The 20,551-nt window shown below is 41.8% G+C and overlaps 1 protein-coding gene across 1 annotated transcript in view; it reads right to left on the bottom strand.

Moving 5' to 3' along the window:
- Positions 1 to 19,863, bottom strand: part of LOC113012853 (ephrin type-B receptor 2-like) — an 81,636-nt gene extending 61,773 nt beyond the window's left edge. The window contains exon 1 of the mRNA XM_026153243.2: positions 19,669 to 19,863. Within this exon, the coding sequence (XP_026009028.2) occupies positions 19,669 to 19,762 (94 nt within the window). The 5' untranslated portion in view covers positions 19,763 to 19,863. The remainder of the gene's footprint in view (positions 1 to 19,668) is intronic.
- Positions 19,864 to 20,551: the final 688 nt, after the last annotated feature.

Genomic DNA, 20,551 nt, shown 5'->3' on the forward strand with positions numbered 1-20,551 from the left:
GGATATATATTTTAGTTCTGCTGAGCCAAATAAGACAGGTCAGGGTGAAGAAGTGACACCCAAAGAAAAGCTTACCACAAAACGGAAAAGTTATGACAAATCAGACTATAAGGCAAAAAGAAAATGCCTCATAGTCTGATTTGTCATAACTTCTCCGTTTTGTGGTAAGCTTTTCTTTGGCTGTCACTTCTTCACCCTGACCTGTCTTATTTGGCTCAGCAGAACTGAAATGCTTTTACACACGCACTCACATAAGCTCAGCGATTCTCTGCGCGATCAACCTCTCACATGTTTAAGCTTGCTGCGTCATGTTTGCATAGTAAGCTAACGATTAATAAGACGATGTCAGAGGAATTGGTGCACAAATTATCATCACTCACAGATCAGTGCTGTCGCTCTCTATACACAGTTCGCACGATTGCAAAGTGAAAGCAAAAAAACAAGCGCAAATTCAAACGCGACTTCAATATGTCACATATTGACAGTGGCTCACCGATGCCAATGACATAATTACCCAGCTACATTTCCGAAAGAATGCAAAAGCATTGACATATATTTTTCCTACAATAGCCCGACGGGCAGGGCAGAGATAGATTTTGGTAGCCCGACTGAAAAAATCGCTAGCTCCGGGACATCGGGCTAGCGATATTGCAAGCCCTGTATCTGATTGAGGAATCACTCATCTTTGGAAAAGAGAGTTTATTACAGAGAAATGTCTCTTTCCAAAATAAAAGCTATACTATCCGCTTCTTCTGGGCTATATTCTCAGCAGCATAAGGAGAATCATGTGCTAACAGCTGTCTAAATGACTCGGCTAAAGTTAGTAGCATGCTTGCTTGTTGTTTTTGCACTAGGATGATATAAATGTGCAGTCATATTCGTTGTGTTCCCGCTAGTGCTTTCAGGTTAATCTCGTTGAAATGACCTTAACGCCACAACACGGCAAATCTCCGTTAACGAGCTACCGCCGATCACTCCGTGCATGGGGCTAGACGGCCAACACGTTAACGAGCTAACTGCGCTAATACACTAGTTCACACCAATGTAATTGAGCATTGCATGGCACATTCAACATACTGTTTTACTTTAGTCCATGACTCGCTTACCTTCAGGGTCATACGTCACATGAAAACCAAAATAATTCCAAACGCCAGATCTGAATGACGTTCAATTTGCCTGTTGCAAGGAGAGCTTAACTTCTGTCTCGCTAGCTTGCCCTGCGCTCTTCCTTCTGACTATGCTGTCTGTGTTGAGCGCTCAGTGGATCTGCGCTCGACAGTGCAGCCTAGGCGGAGTAGTCGAACACAGATTCACTGAGCGCTCAACACAGACAGCATCGTCAGAAGGAAAATTGATGAAATAAATTACAAATGTTGTATCGTTCGATACATATGCGCACCGAACCGAAAGCACTGTATCGAACGGTTCAATATCGATACGAATATCGTTGCACCCCTAATATGTATATATATATATATATATATATATATATATACACATGAGGGTGGTATCACAGTGGCAGATATCCAAAAAAAGGGTCTCCAGTATGAAGAGTTGGGCAGCACCAGGCCCTGACATGATTCACGCTTACTGGCTGAAAAAGCTGACTGCACTCCACAAACATCTGGCAGTACAAATCAACCAGCTGCTAGGTGATGAGACACACCCAGAATAGCTACCAAGGAGATGCTCTGTCCTCACTGCTGTTCTGCATAGGCCTGAACCTCCTCAGTGAGACCATTGACTGACAAGACTGGCTACGGATACCAATTATGGAATGGAGCAATGTAGAGGACATGGATCCCGATGACATCAAGCTGTATACCAAGAGTGAACGAGACATTGATTCACTGATCCACACCACCAGGATATACAGCAATGACATCGGAATGTCGTTCAGACTGGAGAAGTGTAGTTGGATGATAACAAAGAGAGAGAAAGTAGTCAGAACTAATAATAATAATAATGGATTGGATTTATATAGCGCTTTTCAAGGCACCCAAAGCGCTTTACAATGCCATTATTCATTCACTCTCACACACTGGTGGAGGCAAGCTATGGTTGTAGCTACAGCTGCCCTGGAGCTGACTGACAGAAGCGAGGCTGCCATTTCGCGCCATCGGCCCCTCTGGCCAACACCAGTAGGCGGTAGGGTAAAGTGCCTTGCCCAAGGACACAACGACCAGGACAGAGAGCCCAGGGATCAAACTGGCGACCTTCCGGTTACAGATACGCTTCCCAACTCCCTGAGCCACGGTCACCCCAGAAGGCAAAACTGCGGACATAGAGGACAGCTACAAGTACCTGGGGATCCCACAGGCAAATGGGAACCATGAAGAGGCCGCTAGAAAAGCTGCAACCACCAAGTACCTGCAGAGGGTCAGGTAAGTCCTGAGGAGTCAGCTGAAGGGTAAGAACAAGATCCGCGCTATCAACACCTACGCCCTGCCCGTGATCAGGTACCCTGCTGGGATAATAAGCTGGCCGAAGAGGAGATAGAAGCAACCGACATCAACACAAGGAAACCCTAAGGCTGTATGCTAAGTGGAAGGAAGGAGGCCAGGGACTAGTGAGCATCAGTAGCACAGTCCAGGATGAGACAACAAACATCCACGAATACATCATGAAGATGAATATATGAATGAATACCTCAGGCAGCAGAAACCCAAGAAAGTGGAGGAACCAACATGAACGGCCAGACCACTCCATGGTATGTACCAGCGACAAGGCACAATATAAAGTGCCTTGAGGCAACTGGTGTTGTGATTTGGCGCTATATAAATAAAATTGAATTGAACTGAAAAATTGAATTGCAAGATGCTAGCAGGCATGACATACATGGAACGCCATGACCAAGTGGCTGGCATAGTATACAGAAACATCTGTGCCGAGTATGGCCTGGAAATCCCAAGGTCAAAATGGGACACGCCCCGTAAGGTGGTGGAGAATGACAGAGCTAAGATTCTGTGGGACTTACAGGTACAGACTGAGAAAATGGTGGTGGCTAACCAACCAGACATAGTGGTGGTAGACAAGCAGAAGAAGACAGCCATAGTAATAGAAGTAGCAATACTGAATGACAGCAACATTAAGGAAAAAAAGAAGCATCATGGGCTCAGAGAAGAACTCGAGAGGATGTGGAGGGTGAACGTAATAGTGGTCCCAGTGGTAATCAGAGAACTAGGTGTGTGGCTCCAGCAGATCCCAGCAACAACATTTAAGATCTCTGTCCAGAAGAGCACAGTCCTTTTTTTTTTTTTTTTTTGCCTGTCCCATTTGGTTCTTTAGCCATCAGAATTGTTGTCTGAAGACCAACAAGGATACCCAATGGATTTACTTTGCCAAATGGATCATCGTGGCACACAATCACACTCCCCAAACATACTCTATACCCCGGGTCCAGGTATCCTCGCCCCCAGAGGGGGAAACAGAACCCAGACCCAAGAGATGTTACCCTTCCCCCCGGGGTGGAGGCAAGCAGACCGTCCCAGGCTCCGCAGCAGCAGGGAGGCCAATCAGACAGCCAACATCTCCTCCCAGCCCCCCCGCAAGGCCCTATATATATGTGTGTGTTATGAGAGTGTAAGTAATGTGGATGTCTAAGTTGTGAGATAAAATTGAGGCACAGGTGGCCAGAAGGGGACAGGGGGGGGGGGGGGAATGTCTCCCCTGCACCCTTGTGACACACCCGCACCCCAAGGCCCTACCTGTGTGGGTGAGTGTGGTGGAGCGGGAAGAGGGAGGTAGCCGGGGATGGGGAGGAAAAGGAGGGAGGGGAGGATGCCCCTCCCTAGGACCAGCTCCCCTGCTGACCCCAGTAGGCACCCCCGTCCTCTGGTACCCACCAAGGCAAGGGAGCCCAGGTCCATCCAGACCGGGGCCTACGGTAGCACTGCCAAGCCCCACAGGACCCGGGGTAACCCACCCTACCCCACCGCAGAGGAAACTGTACCCACCCCAACATTCAATCGTCTCCCAGACTACACAAGACAACAACCTCCAGGTTAAGTTTATTCTCCACCTCTCCTATGTCTCTCCCCCACCTGCAGAGTGGACTCCTGCAAGGATGGAACAACCTCCCCGCCAGTTGCAGAGCCCCCCAGTTAGGCCGATGCACAAGAGGCCCCCTGCGCCAGGGCTGAGCACCCGTGCACCCACCCGCTCACAACCTCGGTGACACACCGACGAGGACCGAAGCCCAGTGGAAATCAGAGAACTAGGTGTGTGGCTCCAGCAGATCACAGCAACAACATTTTAGATCTCTGTCCAGAAGAGCACAGTCCTAAAATATTGCACAGGACCCTCAAGCTCCCAGGTCTCTGGTAGAGGACCCAAGCTTGAAAGAAAGACCGCCCGCAGGGGCGAGAGATTTTTTATTTGTTTTAGTAGAAGACTTTGGTATTGGTATAAGAGAGAGGCAAAAATTGTGTCCATAGGACAGTTCTAAAACTGCTGACCAAAAACAACACTCATCTCATCCCGACTCATCCCAACAACAAGACTCATCTCACATTAGCCCAAAAAAAAAAAAAAAATCTTGATGATCCCCAAGAATACTCTATGGATGGCTGTGACAAAAGCATAAATTTTTGAAGGTTTGAGTCCTGTTACATCTGGTGTAAAACTAACACAGCATTTCATAAAAAGAATGTCATACCAACAGTCAAACATGGCAGTGTTAGTGTGATCATCTGGGCTGCTTTGCTGCTTCAGGAACTGAATGACTTTCCATAATTGATGGAACCATGACATCTGCTCTCTACCCGAACATTCTCAAGCAGAATTTCCAGCCATCAGTTCATGCCCTGAAGCTCAGGTGTGCTTGAATTGTGCAGCAGGATAGTGATCTTAAAAATACCAGCAGGTTCACCTCTTAATGTCTTAGAAAATCAAATAAAATCCCCAAACTTTTTGGAGTCCAGTTGAAATGCTTTGGCACGAAGTTAAAGAGAGTGTTCATGTTTGAAAACCCTCCAGTGCGGCTGAATTAAAAATAATTCTGCAGTGTGCAACCATTGGCGTTCAAGATGGTATTGCATTGTGGATCACAATCTGATGGTACTTTTCTATGTTAATAATTAGTTCATTAGTTATTAGTTTTGAAAAGATCCCCCAAACCACTGGCTGAAATACCGCCTCCACTGTGTTTTCCTGATGGCTGTAGACATTCACTGTTGTGCTTCTTGCCTGACCTCCTCCTCCAATGATTTGAACAACAAATTTGAAATCTGGATTTATCACTCCATTAGACGAGATGCCACTGACTTTCAGTCTTGTGCAAATTGTCAAAACTCATACTTTTTTCCTTGTTCCCGTTCTTTGTTAATGGCTTCTTCACAGCCACTCTTTCACTGAGACCATTTTTTATAAGGCAAACAGTAGATGGAGGTGCCAGATGCATCTCTCAGGTCCAGTGTCAGGTCTTTGACAGAGCATGTGACTTTCAGATACCATTCATCTATTGCAGATAGTTTTTAAGCCTTTCACTTCTTCTTCTTTTCTCCACTTGGCCAGTTTCCACAATTCTTTTTAAGAACACAGCGTACACATGACAAGATATGACCAATTTTGGCAATGGCTTTGTTGGCCAACAGAGTTCTGACTCTTTGTCAGCCCAGACAAGAAATCTGGGCTTATTGCTGTTTTCATAGATCAGTGACAGAATTGTCGGAACTTGGAGGGCTTTTTCTAAAAAATATAAACTAGCTACTTTGCCAGAGTCCGGAGGTCTTCTACATGAGTGAAATGCAATTTTCTCTCCAGCTTACATGCTTTTTATACTTAATTTGTTTTTTGTCTTTTTTTTTTGGGGGGGGGGGGGGTTGTTCTGGTTTGTTTATTTCAGGTCTGAGAGCAGAACCAATCTCTATGGCAAAGGGGTTTTTGGGGATGACAGGAGGAGACAGCAACAGTAAGAGACTGGCATACACGATTCCTGGTTTCAACTCAAGATAGTCACAAATTCTTCCAGATTTCTAGAAATGAGAGGTTCCATCTAAAGTGGGATGGATATCAACGCTCCTAACAAAGACAGGTTTTCCGCAGAAAGTTTTCTAATTATCTATCACGCCCACAATTTTGGACAACAATCAGACAGCCAGTGGTTTAACCCATTAAAACCAGTTTAAGTTTAAACTTTTAGGTAAAACAACCTTGACCCATTGGTGCAATCAAAATGTCCACTGGCTTCTAAAAGCATCAAGTCTACGCTTTTTCGGTGATATTAGGATCATTACGGTAATCCCAGGTAGGGCACCACATCCAATTCTCTGCAAATAACACAGAAAACATGAAAAAAAAACCCACACAGTAAAAAGAACCCCAATGCCTGATCAAATTTTTGTTTACTGCTCCCTCACACCTACTCACTTTCTCTACTCCCAGCCAACTATTGTCCTTGCATTGCTGCAGTGATACCATTTCTGGGATTACCATAATGACCACAATATCACTGAAACACACAAAGTTGCATCTTTCAGGAACAAGCTCTCTCTGTCTGTCTTTGGAGGGTTAGGATAACGTCCATCTTCAGTGGCGGTCCTAGCCTGTTTGGTGCCCTGGGCGAAACACTCCCTCTGCCCCCCCGACACACACCCACACACACACACACACACACACACACACACACACACAAAACCTATTAAGGATTGTACATTAAAATAAAACTGTTGTCAGAACCATACTGAATTTCACCAGAGAAACACACACACACACACACACACACACACACACACACACACACACACACACACACACATATGAAGAGAGTATGCATAGTATGCAAACGGCTACCTGCCATTGACGTCTATAGCCGTCAATGGCAGTGAATGAGTCAATGGGTTTAACTCATTCACTGCCAGCCATTGGCAGTGAATGAGTTAATATTACAATCTGTAGCATAATGTATTGTTTGGAGTTTAGTCTGTTACTGTTACTATTTTTACCATTTCTTCTTGGAGCAACTGTAACCCACATAATTTCCTTGGGGATTAGTAAAGTATTCTGATTCTGATTGTTTCAGGATGACCTGCCATGATCCAATGACACATCTGCTTACCTGTATCTTTTGCTCGTTTCTCCTCCTCCTCTTTTCTCTTTTTTCTAAACTGAGGACCTGATGGCGTTGAACTTTTCTTGTCCATCTTGGTTTTAATTTTGCACTCCAGTATGAACACCCATCCCCCAATCCGAGAATCATAACCTAATAGACCTACACCTTATTTCACAGATTCGCTTTGTCTAGGGTTTATGTCTGGGATTTTGCACAACCCAGGATTCAAATCATGAATACATAATGGGCTTGGATTTACAACATTATGAATGAAATGTGCTCTATTTGGAAGCAGCAGGTCTCCCTCCCCTTTCGACAGGCTGTGTGTGAGACTTTAAATCAACAAACTGTAAATTTTGTCGGCATGATGTTGGGGCAGCATGAGTACCACCAATTTTTATTTAATTTTTTTGCCGATGCCCGTGATGCCGCCCCCCACCACGATGCCGCCCCGAGCAACTGCCCGTGTCGCCCGTATCAAAAACCGCTACTGTCCAGCTTGATAAGTCACTACTGGTCCAACTTGAGATGTGATAAGAGAAACATAAGTCCAACATTTTTTAGCAGAATTACGTACCAACTCAATATTAATTTTAGTGACTTCCAATTGATGCAACCAGGTGCCATTATTTCTGACGTGACCTATGATCTTACCAAATCTACCCATACTCTTAGCCAGCAGTTTCCAATTCTGTGTGCCTGCCCCTGGAATACAATCAACTATCGTTGCTAGAGTCTGTAGGTTCCTGTTTTTAAGAACAGTCCCTAATAACCATTTTTTTCCTTGGATGGTGGTGTATTGGGGGGGGGTCTGTTTAGGCCAACACCTCCTAACAGTCAGTCACCCAGATGAGCTGATGTCCCAGCGGCTTGGCAGAACCTGCTGGGGCCATCTAACCAGAGCTAAGCTACTTTGGCCCACACCAAGGGGTGTGGTCCTGGGTTTTTTTGAACCAGTGTCTGGTATTTTGTATTATGTGTTTTGGCATTGTTGAGACTTATTGATTCTTTAGGAATTATGTGATTCTAATATTCAGTTTTGATAGCGTATGAGTTTGGTGACTTGTGATTCTAGTTCTTAGTCCTTTCCCTTTCCCTTATTTCACTCTGTTTTAGTCTCACCTCTGTGTGTTCTCCCCAGCATCCCCTGTGTTGTCATGTCTGGTTACGAATGTCAAGTTTCTGTCTCGTCTCCATCTCGCTCCCGCTCTCTTTATCCCTTGCTCTCGCTCAAGTGTGTGTGTCTTAAGGCCGGGTTTTGTTTCTGTGTTTCCTGTCTTATTTTGATAGTCCTTGTCTCATGCAAGGTTATTATCGTTAACAAAAACTAACGAAATAACGAAAACTAGAAGTGAAAAAACATTTTCGTTAATGGAAATAAAAATAAAAACAAAAAAAGGAAAACTAACTAAAACTGTAATGAGTGTTCACAAAACTAACTAAAATTAACTGAATTATAGCACAAATGTGTTTAGTTTTCATTGATTTGTATGTGTCATACAATAGTCAAGGGTGAAAATGAAGTTTAGTTTCCAGATTTTTTTCTTGCTGTCTCATTATGCCAGCAGGTGGCAAATACGTTAGTCGAGTCGTCTGTGTTGCTGCTCCGTCCACGCGCAGAATCATGTCAAGAAAAGTCGGGAGAAAGCGCCAGAGTCCAATTTGGGATTACTTTGAATATGACTGTGTTTTGGATAAAGCAAGTGTCTTGTAGTGGAAAGAGACAAATTATGAGGGACATTTCTAAAGGGAAAAAATCCCACAAACCTTAAAGTTCACTTGAAAAGCTCACACAAGAAGGCTAACCTAGCTTACCTTGAGAAGGTAAGGGAGCACACTCAACCCTCATCCCCAGAAAACAGAAGCTAACCCCAGGCAAGGCAGCGTGATGCATCCCGAGACAACAGGACGGGGATAGCTACATAACTGTGTGAGTCAATTGCCCTCAAAAAGTTTATCAATTCACTTGAACCAAAAATTACGAACACCCGGTGCTGCAAGAGTTAATAGTCTCAGTGGGGCCAAGATATACATTTTATAGTTGCCTGGTATCAATGGTTGTTCATCTGCCTTAATTTATTTATTTATTTATTTATTTATTTATTTATTTATTTAAAGAACCCATAGGTGGGAATGTGAGTTGTCTGTCTCTGCGTGTTAGCCCTGCGACAGACAGGCGACCTGTCCAGGGTGCAGGGTATGGTAGCTGGAATAGCAACATACCCAAGGATAAGCAGAAGAGAATGACTGATATGATGAAACTGGGATTTTGTTACATTTAATTATTGCAAACACATTAAAACTGATATAAAATTGAAAATCTGAAGTCAAAATTAAATAAAAATAAAAACTAATGAAAATTGCAAAATTATTAAAACCCTGGTCTCATGCGCATTGTTTTCCGTTTCATTTCCACTGTCTCATTATGTCTTTGTTCTCATGTGTCTCCTCTTCTCCTAATCACTTTTCTATATATATACATAGTCTCAGTCTCGCCTTGTCTTTTGCCGAAATGTCAGTTCTTCCCCTTGCTCATGTTCTATGTGCTAGTGGTTTCCCAGTTTAGTTTTCTGTTAGTGAAAGTTGCCTTTTGTTTTGTATTTTTGTATGCTAAATGGCTTGCTTTTGTTAAGATTTGTCACGGCCAGGCGGATCAGCTGCACGCTGATCAGCCCTCTCTGTTTCTCTTCCTCTTCTCTCTCGCCGGGGCGGAACTCACTGTGGGTTCACGCCCTCGGCTCACACCCTCGGGAGATGAGACCCAGGTGTCTCATTAAGGGGAGCAGCATTTAAGCCAGGAGGTGACTGCTGTTCATCGCTGGATCGTTGTCTACCACGCGTTAGTGAAGTCAAGCTACAGCAAGTTTAGTTAAGAGTGTTTTCCTCTGTGCGTCGTTCTTAACCCTGTCTCCCTGTCTACAGAGCTTCCTGGATTTTTTCCCCGTGTGATTCCCGTGTGGCAGTGTCGGAGTGTGAGCCTGTGATCGTGTGAGTGGATATTCTGAAGAACGCGTGCTTTCCCTTGGACTTCCCTGGAGACCCCTTCTCCCCCCACTCAGCTGTATATAACCCCCCCAGGGTTTTAATAGTTTTGCAATTTTCATTAGTTTTTATTTTTATTTAATTTTGACTTCAGATTTTCAATTTTATATCAGTTTTAATTCGTTTTTACCAAGTTTAGTTTAGTTTTTATTTTTTTGAAAATCCTTAGTTTCAGTTTAGTTTTGATTAGTTTCAGTTATAGTTTTAGTTGTGTTTGCAATAATTAAATGTAACAAAATCCCAGTTTCATCATATCAGTCATTCTCTTCTGCTTATCCTTGGGTATGTTGGAAAAAAACAACTACACCAAAAATAATCACATCGTTACACCTCTGCTTTTGTAAATGGAGGGACAGTAACTGCGTGTGTATATGTAAGTGTGTAAAACCTGAAGATAGTCAGATTAACAGTATTTTGTCTCTATCTGCTATTCTGCAATTCATCTCATGTAAACAATAACGTGGCGCACAGCGTGACGTGAAAAATGGCGCATACCTTTGACGGTGCGTGACAAACTCTGTATTCCTCTCCCCACTTAAACGCAGAAAAGGAGTTTTAAAAAATCTCTGTTTTCAGTGATTCCAAACACCGTTTCCGTGTGGACGAAACAGCTGCGTTTTCAAAAATACCCATGTAGGTGCGGACGTAGCATAAAATAGTTAGTAGTTTATTTTCTTACTACCTGTAATTTATTGCAGATTACTTGTATTTCCTTAATTGTTTACTAAATGTTTGAGGTGTGAAATAAACCGCAATGGAGCAAAATATGGGTGTGTGTGGTTGGAGGATGTGTTCGTGTGTGTTCGTGCACGCGCGGGGGGGGGGGGGGCGCAAACATTTTTCTTGTAAAACAAAGGGGGGCCCAGCAAAAAAAGTTTGGGAACCACTGGTATAAACCAATCAGAGATAGTCAGGGGCGGGACCTCTCTGATTGGCCGTGGTCCAGATATTCCTGTAGTCCTATGCGTGTGTACGTTTGAAAGTGCAGAGAGAGGTGAGTAGCTTGAATAAAGCGATATCGATTAATTAAATCCTGAGTAGACATTTAAATATAAATGTATTTTGCCAGAAATGCCAGAATCTCAGGTTACAGCTCACAAAACTATTTCAACAACCACCAAACAGCTAAAACAGTAAATGAGAGCAGGTAAACGGATTCTGCACAAAGACGTAAACACAGACCCGACGCATCAGAATCAGTGAGCTGTCGGCTTTCTCACCCAGCCGTCGGGGCTGAAAGCTCACACAGATTCTGATGCGTCGGGTCCGCACTTTGTGTTTACTTCTTTTTTGTGCTAGATTCCGATGCTGCAGATTTTGTGTCTCTCCAACCAAAATTCACTGAACCAGCAGCAAAAGAAGAACATCGTCATGAATTCCCTCTTACTTTTGCTGTTTTGCTTCCACCAAGATAAAAATCACAGAGAGGGAGAGCTCTACATGAAGTAGAGCTCTCCCTCTCTCTCTCTCTCAGTGTACTTCAAGAGCAGTTTCCTCAAATCTCTGTTTTCTGCATTATTCGTTCGCTTATTACGCACAAGTCATGTACGGTGCTTTCTATATATTTTTGTTGTTGTGGTTTTTTTCCCCCAAAAATGACCTCGACGAGAAGGCCTCATTTCTGCTGTTTAATAGCGCAGAAATGTAAACTTTTTAAAATTATGCCAAATTGTAAAATGCTTGGCTGTGTCTTTAATCAAACCCCTGTAACTTTGCTCTGCTTCAGTTCAGCATCGAGCTTCATGGTTTTCTTCCATTTTTTTTCTACTGCAGAATGTTTTTAAGGCTGCTATAAAAAGCCAGGCCAGGAAAATCTCCCTCATGTTTTTCTGTATTTTATCCTCAGTTACTTTGACACAAAGGCATCTGCTGAGACGATCACACCTCTGATGAAGTCTCACAGTGTCAGTACTGATAAATGATCAGAATTATAATATTTCTGACTGTCTGAGTCAAAATTGAAGCGAAATTAATCGAAATGGGAGTTTGTTAATCGGAATCAAATGGATTATAGAAATCAGTGATGATACCCAGCCCTAGTGAGAAGCCTAGGCCTGACAGAAGTGGATGTAGCTGTGGGTAATGAGAAAAGATGTCCCCTATCCCCACTGCCTTTCAGCAGCAGGCAGCAGCAAACAGGTCATCAGAGGAGGCCAAGATGAAGGTTATGTTTAACATTGTCTACAATATCACCAAAGAGTGCCAACGCATTTTAAGCACAAGCACTTTTTCAGTAACTTATCTTTATTGTAGAAATGTGCTTCAAATAAAGAACTTTGTGTTGACAAGATTGTTAATTAATCATTTACAAATCAAATTGCCTGTATGGACAGCGGTTAAAAAAATGTGAACATGTAAAACAGTGGGGTTAAGCGATGTGGTTGAATTGAAAATTTGGGCGCACCTAACTTTTGTGCTGGTGCACCTAAGAAAAAAAGTAAGGCGCACCATTGCAACCGTGGCAAAAAGTTAGTCTAGTCCCTGAAGTTCATCTCAGTTTTGCCAGAAAACATGATCCCCAAGACTTTGACACTTTGGCAACAGTAGAAAGGAAAAATTCCCTGTCTTATTGAATACTGAGCAAAATGAGCCAACTCCAGGTAGCCACCCAACCAAGAGCATGACTCCCACAGCTCACTAACACAGTTCCATCAGAGGAGATACTTGCAGATGTGAGCACTGCTCTGTGCACCATCTCTACTACTGTATGATTAAAACTGATCAACTCATATATGCTATTGTTAGAGCACAGTAACAGGCACACACCCTGTGAGTATAAAATGCTAAAAGGACTCCATAATCACTTTTGAGACATAATCAGATATATGTTAAATGAGGTTAAAAACAAAGACTTTGCTGATTATTACAAAAAGTGATCACACAAGATAGGACCCATATAGTGTCTCATTTAGGTTTGTCGTCAGCTTCAAATCTCATAGAGGGCATAGTACATAAACTGCACTGATTCCATTGGCTGCTTCGCTCTGTCAATCACATGACTGTTCGTGAGAGGGGCAGATGCAGCAGGCATTCCTGTTTGGTTTAAACCAATGGACTGAGGTTATATGCAAGTGAAAAAGTAGGTCATGAGCTGTTTTAATGCTCAGTGTTTTTCTGTCACTTCTCCCAGAGGCGAAAGAGCACTGTGCTGCTGAATATTGATTGACTTAGATAAGTCTCTCTAAAATGTCAGCAAAGAGCACTGTGGCCAAGCTAGCTTATTACAAGAAAAAAAGAAAAAGGGAAGCCCCTGAACAAATGACGACAAATTAAGTTGTATAAATTCAAATAAAATATGCATTGCCATTTGTTGGAATTTAGAAACAAAAAGCATTTCAAATAAAAATAATTGGAAGGGGGTCCCTACTCTTTCTCCTCCACTACCCACCCTTCAGGCCAGCACACCTATGATTAACTCACCTAGTGATAATCCTGTGATCAGACTGGCTACTACTTAAAGCAGGATGGGGGAACTCCAGGCCTCAAGGGCTGGTGTCCGGCAGGTTTTAGATGTGTCCTTGATCCAACACAGCTGATTTAAATGGCTAAATGACCTCCTCAACATGTCTTGAAGTTCTCCAGAGGCCTGGTAATGAATTAATCATTTGATTCAGGGGTGTTGACCCAAGGTGAAAGCTAAAACGTGCAGCAGAGCGGCCCTTGAGGCCTGGAGTTCCCTACCCATGACTTAAGGAGAAGGAAGACCTTCACTTGATGCTGGATTGTTATGCAGGAAACAATGTTGTTGGCCTGCCTGACTCCTCATGGTGTTTGTTTATGCTTCTGCCTCACCTCTTTGTTTTCATGTGTGCAGGATTCCTGGATCTCTTTCTGATGTGACTTACTGAGAGAGATAGAGAGACTATTTTCTAGTGGAGAGATACTTTGTAGAATTTCCTTGAGCCTTGAGAACAACTGACTGCTATTCCATCACTTACATTTAGCATTGAACTTTCACTGTAAATGAATGCATGAACTTTACATTTTGAGTCTACCAGATCTCTTTAACTATAATAATAGACTGTATAGACCTAAGGTGAGTTTATAAAGACAACACAAAGATTCATATGCAGAGGTTGTGAATTAAGAGTTAATATTTACTGAGTGTCAGTTTAGGGAGCCAGCATATGATTGAGGGCTGCACATGAAAGACTGCACACATCAAAGAAAATCCCAAACCAATCACACTCTCTCCTGGGTTGTGTTAATTTTATAACCTTGATGAGGTGACTGATATATTTTAACATCTAATGTAGCTATTAGGGCTGTCAACGTTAACGCGCATTAATCCGTCGATTAATGTGATGAAAACTTTTAATGTAATTAACCCATCTAGGGCGCAGAATGACTCAAAATGCCGGAAATGTCACTGTCATCGCATTTCAGCCAGTTTGTACAAAGTTTGTCCATTCTGCGCTCTAGATGGGTTAATTGCGTTAAAGGTTCTCATTGCATTAATCGTGATGACGCATTAACGCGCGTTCAGCCTGTGAAGTAGTCTGACTCGAACGTCAAGGAAGGTGGTAGGAAGCAGACTCAGCAGACATTTAGGCTTCCGAGAGATGAGACATTTATTTACAGTGAACTTCATATGTGAAACTTAAACACCCCCCCCAATGTAACTCAGTTAATGAATTCAAAAGTACATGAATTCAGTAACAAAGCTCACCCTCATCTTAATCAAGCAGAGACTGACTATATATAGGGCTATAAATTTCCCTTGAATGAGTCCAGCCAGTACCACTAACTTGCGCTGAGGAATCTAAAACTCTACATAGATGACTGAAAATTACAAAAAGCTCCTCACACTTCTGATTAGCACATGTAACAACTAAACGGCTCTATATACGAAAAAAAAAAAAAAGATTCAACAAATCCCTTTATATCTTGAAACATACAAAAGGAAGCATTCCTATAGTAGAAGAAACCCCTCATCTTGGTTACCCTGCTGATGTCACATCTGACATTATCAGTACTTTAAAATCAGGAAATGTCAGGCAGGCCTTTCCCCACACCTGACCTACATGAAAATTGAAAACAAAGAACCAAGTAAGTATGCACAAATGACTTAATCTGCAACATAACAAAATATAAAGCAACATGTAACTAAATATTTGCTTTAATTTGCTGAATGTTTGTTTTGCTGGCAACAGAACCCTGAGTTTGTTTGTAAATTAGTAACAAATTCAGGTGTGAAAATTAGTACACACCTGTGAAGTACCTGTGTACTCACTCATTGCCAACGAGTCACATGACAGCAGGACAACTACACACAGGAAAGTAGGGAGCTGAGCAAAGTGTGCCTTTATGAGAAAAGGGGTGTTTGCACAGACATGTCTGCTATATTGATGAGTGGAACAACACACTTACCTTAAGAGAAGACAAACTAAAGCACTGATTCTATTATGGATCCGATACTGCTGCCAGAATTATTGATACTATGGATATTTAGATAAATCCACAGATCCCTATGAAAAATATTGACAAATCACTGATTTGCATGTGAAACATCTGTCAGTGTTTTTTACACACATATTCGTGCATACGAACTGTAAAGCAGGCATGAACTAAAGCAACATAATGAAGAATAGGCTAAAGTTCCTCGACAATGTGAGAGACTGATGAAGTCATAGAGCAGGGGTGTCAAACTCCAGACCTCAAGGTGGTCTGCGGTGCCGTGCGGACGCACCTGCACGGCATCCGCAATCACGCCCGCCGTGTTAAAACACGGGACTCAGGGGTTGGTGTGGGGTTGTGGTGGTGTGATGCAAATGTTAAATAAAGATGGCTCAAAACATGGATCTGTGGTCCCATCGTGCCTTAATTCTACCACAAGGCCCAACAATAATACCGTGGAAACAGAGAAAACCCCAACAATTATATAACCTCCTATGTAAGTCATCACATACAAACTAATTTCTTAACACCAACAAACCGGAGAATCTTTTTCATGAATGCTTGTCATTACAGTGAGTTTCTCATCTTGACCTGACTTCAATCTCCCAAGAATACCATGACCTGGATTGCAGAGTACCTACACAGACATAGTTAAGATTAAAGGAATACTTGGCTCAACAGAGCTCCAACTCTTTGTCAGATTGGCTGCTGAGGTGAAAAGCAATCTGTGTTATCCTTGAGCAGTGACAAATAGCAAGATGTCCTAGTTTTACGGATGGCTTTTTTTAAGAGTCACAGACTATTTTTTCAGACCAAATGAAGATCTTCTAAAGAAGTGCAAGGCCATTTCCTCTCCACTCCTGTTATTAGGGCTGCCACGATTAGTCGACTACTCAGGTTAAATATATATAAGTCACTTAGATAACTTCAAAATGTTATTGTTTGGCTTTTTTAATATTTTATTTGTTCCTGAGTAAATCGGTTTGGCTAAGATTAAAGTTATAGTTTTTACACAGCTGAATAAACAACTGATTATCAGAAGTGTGAGATGCTCGAGAATATACTCCGGTGTCCCGTTATATTTTAGATAGCAAGGAGTTTATTAAACTTCACCGAAAGAATCTGCAAATTTCATTAAAATTTAATAAACTATCATCTTGTCTTTATTTTTAGTTAGCACATACCATAAACACTTAAAGCTGTAAGCTAATGATAGTTATATATGAGCAGATGCTGCTGGTGCAATAAGCTGTACGTTTTACGTCCAATGGATGATGATCTGATTAGTCGACTAATCGCAAAAATAATCGGTGACTAGTCGACTATCAAAATAATCGTTTGTGGCAGCCCTACCTGTTATCTGCTTTAAGGTACGTGTTTTTGCGTTATGCCAGGGGGTCAAACATTTTTCATTTTTTTGCTTTCATTTTCAAAGAAAGTATCCAGTATTCAGGGTTGTACAGAATGTGACACTGTTAGCAAGACACCGAATAAGTAAAGTTTAGGTAGCTGCTCTTTGTGTTTTGTTTTGTATTTTGTATTGTCTGTGCCTGTTCCCAGTCATCCTGGCCATGGTAGTCTTAAGAGCTTGAAAAAAAGAAGGGGACTGGATTTCTTTAGCCCTTTCATTCAATAGGCTTCTTCAGTTTTAATAACAAAAGGTGGAGCATCTCAAGGGTTACTAAACTAACACAACCTAAAGCGGAGCAACCTGCCCTGCCCAGTGCAAAAGTTCCTCCATCCAACCTCAACATTCAGGTAAGGTGTTCACATCCTGAGTGAAAACCACAGCATCAACCTACTAGCAGCTGACAAGGGAAGGTGTACTGTTGTTCTTAACTCAGCTGGTTATCACAACAAAATTGCCACAGTCCTCAGTGACAGTAATACTTAAAGTCTTAACGAAAGCCTATCTGCAAACACTCGAAAGGGAAAAAGCCACTGACCACCCTAAAAACTAACTTTACTTTGGGGAGCCTATACCCTGCACATATTAACTTCTGAAGAGCCACAAAGAAGGAGTCCCTGGAAGACCTATTGTTAGCAGTATAAACTCAGCCACTTACAACATTTCCAAACACCTCATCACCATCTTCGCTCATCTGAATGAGACACTTCATTAACAAGCTCAACCAACTGTGCCGAATGAGGACGATGGCAGCTCCAACACTGACATTATCCCAAAAAAGTTTATACACTTTGTACTGTGAAATGCTTTAAAACCTGACTGAAATATTGAATGTTTATGTTTGAGAGTTAGACATTGTCTCTAATTTTAATATTACACTTAGCGTTATCCTTTTTGATAAAGCTCATAGTTAGAGCTGGATCAGAGTAATAGTAATAGTGTTATAGGATCAGGCAGCTGGAAGTCCCATGATGTTCTTCGCGTGGGGAATAAAATTATCACAATAATTATAATTATTATATTATTTAAATCCTTCCGTATTATTTAGGTTTGCTCACTTACAAAGAAATTAACTTTTTCATACTAGTTTAATTTTAATGGAGAGAGATAGAATATCAACCAAAAATGTAGAAAACACATTACACAGATGTTATAAGTGGATTTGCGCGTTACTGTGTTACTGTTATTTGATCAACAAGCAAAATATGACTTTATAATGTCTCGATTCAGTTTCATCTCATCACAACACAACACTCTCTCAAGGCTTCATTGAATCCTTTAAACACTCACTGGCAAACTTGCTGGGTGCTGGGCAGCTCTCGGCTACCTAACTCGGCTTATGCTGAGTTGGCCAGCCTCTGTCAGAGTGGTCTGCCCACCATTGCTTCTGGTTCCCTTGCTCTTTGGCCATGAGGGCCCCATGTGGGTTGTCCCTTCTTCTCCTGCTGGGATGTGCACGCAGTTGTCATCGAGATGTGTGGCCTCGGGTCTTCAGTACTATGGGGGCTGCACCCTGGTCACCTGGGTCTCTGTCTGCCTCTGTATTCTGGGAGGTGTGGATGCAGCTTCTCACCCTCATTACCAAGTATATTTGTTGACAGACACACACATTCAGAACACAACAAGATTGTTTGTTTGTGCATCTATGTTTTTTTTTCTTTTATTTCCTTTCAGGCGCTGTTTGTTTTCTGTATGTGTTTTTTCTTACAGGTGCAGCAGTTGGAGACATACTGAGTTTTTCAACTTGTGCTCTGTCCTTTTATTGTCAGTGTTTCACAGAGATTTCCTTCCCACTGTCGCTCAAAGGGAGTTATAATTGTTGGGTTTTCTCTCTGTATTATTGTAGGGTCTTTATCGTACAATATACGATATTGACATTGATGCGACTGTTGCTGTGGTTTGGGACTACCTCAATAAATTTGAATTGAATGTAATCTGGGTGCCACATGGGCACAGTGTCAATCCCATGGGAGCATGAGTTCTTGCTGAGTTGTAGGGGACTAAATACGTTTTTGGTTTTTTTAATGTATAGTTTATATTCTGTCTCTCTGCAAGAAAATGAAAATACCATAACAATTACAGACTGTTCATTTTATTGGCAAGTGAGCAAACTTATAAAGTCCCCCTGCAGTGGAATAGGCCAACCCTGTCTTATCTCAGGCTAGACTATTTTCTCTTATAAAAGTGGTTTCTCTCCTACATTGACTTTAACTGTTTTTCCTCTTTAAAATAAAATTTTGATGAGAAATACTGGGTATTTATGTAATTGATCTTGTCAACCTTTAGATGAATAAAATATTTCTTATCCTTACTGTACTTACAAATAGGGAAACAAGAAATTGAAGTTGTGGGACTGGAAAGTATTTGCCTGACCAAACATATTGTACTTAATGATTGCAGCAAAAGGAATGTCAGTTAAATTAAAGATAAATAATAAGAACAGTAATAATAACAACAACAAGGATAGAGAAAATGAGACTGTGTATATGGCCTTTGATGCCAGATAAGAATAAAGGCCAGAGAAGCTGATTAAATTCTGTCTCGACTACCAACATATTTGCAGCTTAAATCTTTCTCGGTATAGTGAAAGCTGTAGACCTCCATCCAAACAACACCTCGGAGATTTCCTCTAGACTGCTCCCTTAAATGAGGTTAAAATACGCATTGTCGGCTTTTTGGTAAATTAATGATGGCGCTTTGTCGTCCCTTCGCTCACAGCTCGGCTCCGTTCAAGCGTTTAGATTCAGTTAAGAGTCGCATTCCAGCTTACCTTCGACAGCCCACACCGACGGCAGCATCCATAGAAAGTACAAGATATCCATAATCACAGATATTCCAGACCTGTTAAAAGCCAGTTTATTCATCGCGCAGCCGTACAGCTGTGGTCGGTTTCCTGTGAAATCATTTAGAGATGGAGAGAAGCATCCTTATCATCATCAGTGGCACCAAGATAAAGGCTGAAGCGCTGCTGTTCAGGTCAGGTTGGGCGAAACCAAAAAAGAGGGGGCAGAAAAGCAGCGGAAAAACACAGAACATCGGCTGCGCCTGACTGGACACAAGGGTTTGGGTTTTTTGTTTCTTTTTTAAAACAAGGCCACCAGGGTTAATTATGAATAGGCATTAATATGCATTTCCGTCGGAGGAAAGTGCTTTTACTCAAATTTATTATTACACTTGCCTGTTTTAATTTTTAACCTAAATTATTAGATGTTATATTTGCCAGTGAAGACGCTTTGAAAGACCTTTCTTTACCATTCAGTGTCAGCACAATCTTTGTACCTAAGCAAATTTTTTATTACGTCACTTAACACTAACCTACACATAACTCAAGGAATGAAGCCAGTGTTTTTAGCATAGTAGCAATTACCAACCCCATCCCAAAAAGTAGCAACACTGCACTCCTTCGCTAATTTGCAGATCTGATATTTTATTCACTACAGAACACCAAAAAAGTTTTAAACTGAGGAAATGAATATAGCATCCAATCTGATTTTCAGCCTTGTTTCATTGTAGATATTTAGAATTCTTTTTTAATGATATTGTGTATTGCAGATTGATTGATTGATTGATAATATTTTATTCATCCCGAGATGATGAGAAACTCAGTCTTTGTACAATTGTACACTGAGGAATGTTATTCAGAAATGATTTCA

This window comes from Astatotilapia calliptera, chromosome 20 (genome assembly GCF_964374335.1).
Source record: "Astatotilapia calliptera chromosome 20, fAstCal68.1, whole genome shotgun sequence".
Lineage (NCBI taxonomy): Eukaryota > Metazoa > Chordata > Actinopteri > Cichliformes > Cichlidae > Astatotilapia > Astatotilapia calliptera.